General features: G+C 44.0%; 1 protein-coding gene across 1 annotated transcript in view; it reads right to left on the bottom strand.

The window, feature by feature from the left end:
* Positions 1-1,705, bottom strand: part of SOD2 (superoxide dismutase 2, mitochondrial) — an 18,563-nt gene that overhangs the window by 8,303 nt on the left and 8,555 nt on the right. The window contains exon 2 of the mRNA XM_011975929.1: positions 69-185. Within this exon, the coding sequence (XP_011831319.1) occupies positions 69-185 (117 nt within the window). The remainder of the gene's footprint in view (positions 1-68; positions 186-1,705) is intronic.

Genomic DNA, 1,705 nt, shown 5'->3' with positions numbered 1-1,705 from the left:
TAAGTAAATCAACCATTGACTCCTACTGTGCACAAGATGAAGATAAGGGTGCACCAATATATACTAACCTTTGGGTTCTCCACCACCATTAGGGCTGAGGTTTGTCCAGAAAATGCTATGATTGATATGACCACCACCATTGAATTTCAGTGCAGGCTGAAGAGCTATCTGGGCTGTAACATCTCCTGAAAAGTTAAAATGCAAACACATTTTTTTTTATAACTCTTACTTTTTCAACCACTGTATACATTATATTTTTTTCTTTGTAAGCTATTAGATAATGGGACCCGCTTATCTATAACATCCCTGTTTGTCCTAAAATTTACCTCCCCCCAAAATTATTTGTCCCAGACATGATGAAGGGCCTAGCAGAGGTGGAAAAGCTAGAAAATTCACTCCTGGCTGCTAGGCTCAGGGTCTTTTAGATAGAAGAGATTTCAGGAAATGAAACACCAAAGAGGACAATCAAATAAAATAATAGAATGCCAAAATGTATGGCTCAACACACAGACTGTACAGAAAACTTTCAACTCTCATTTTCAAGACAGACAACCGTTCATTGGGAAATATCTCCAAGTCCCATTAACAAGAAACTCAACATACTCAAAACTGAACTCCTGATGTTCAACCCCAAACTTAACTCCTCCTATTGCCCCCTCCGATCTCAGTAAATGCCAGCTCTGTCCCTCAGGACATCCTTGGGAACCTGATGTCATTTTTGACTCCTCTCCCTTCACCCCACATCCAATCCACCAGCATATCCATTAGCAAAGCCGGCTCTACCTTTAAAATACATCCAATCTATATAAAAGCACACAGGGAAAAATGAAAGACAAAATACAGCACAAGCAGAACCCAATCCCTTCTTCCTAACTCTACTGCCACCTCATTGGTACAGAGGACCAGTATCTCCCACTGCACTGGTGCCACTATTCCCTCAGTTTTGGGAGGGGGATGGGCTTTGCCCTCTCCAAAAGCTCTCCTTCTCACTGGAGTGAACCCTAGGTGCTTCCGCTCAGCTACTCTCACTACCAAGAGGCGCTGCACTTGACCCCGTCATTGAGCACGTGCTTACCCAGCTGCAGCCACACTGGCATTTTTGCACTCACATGACCAACTCGGATGTTCCCTTCAAGGCTAGCTGAGCACTGCTGCCTCTGCTGAACAGTCTTCCCCATGACAGCCTCATGCTGCATTCCTGTTCCTCCTTCAAGTCTCCACCGAAACATCAACCCCATCAGTGAAGCCTTCTCTAAGCACCATACATGAATTAGCAATTCCCTGCCACCCTCCCAGACCCTTTACTCCTTCTCGATAGGCCCTGTAACTCCTGGCCAACTGCATGGGTACCTTGTCAAACAAGTAGGCAAAATAAAATATTCTTTTCTATGCCTTCAAGACGCTACAGATTAACTGAACTATTAATATTAGAAAAAAATGGAAATCCCCTTGTTTAATAAATATTTCATGCATATTATCCACAAGATACCAAGAGAAGCAAAGTAAAGGACAGAGAGACCCACTGAGAGCTCTGCTCTCAAGGAGCTTACATTTTGGAAAAAGTTCTCAGCTGCTGTTCTGAAAGTGTACATTAAGAACATATGTCTGGGTCGGGTGCGGTGGCTCAAGCCTGTAATCCCAGAACTTTTTTTGGGAGGCCGAGGCAGGCACATCTCTTGAGGTCAGGATTTCGAGACCAGCCTGG

This window comes from Mandrillus leucophaeus, unplaced genomic scaffold (assembly GCF_000951045.1).
Source record: "Mandrillus leucophaeus isolate KB7577 unplaced genomic scaffold, Mleu.le_1.0 Scaffold160, whole genome shotgun sequence".
In the NCBI taxonomy this organism is placed as follows: domain Eukaryota; kingdom Metazoa; phylum Chordata; class Mammalia; order Primates; family Cercopithecidae; genus Mandrillus; species Mandrillus leucophaeus.
This window is presented reverse-complemented; position numbering and strand designations above follow the sequence as displayed.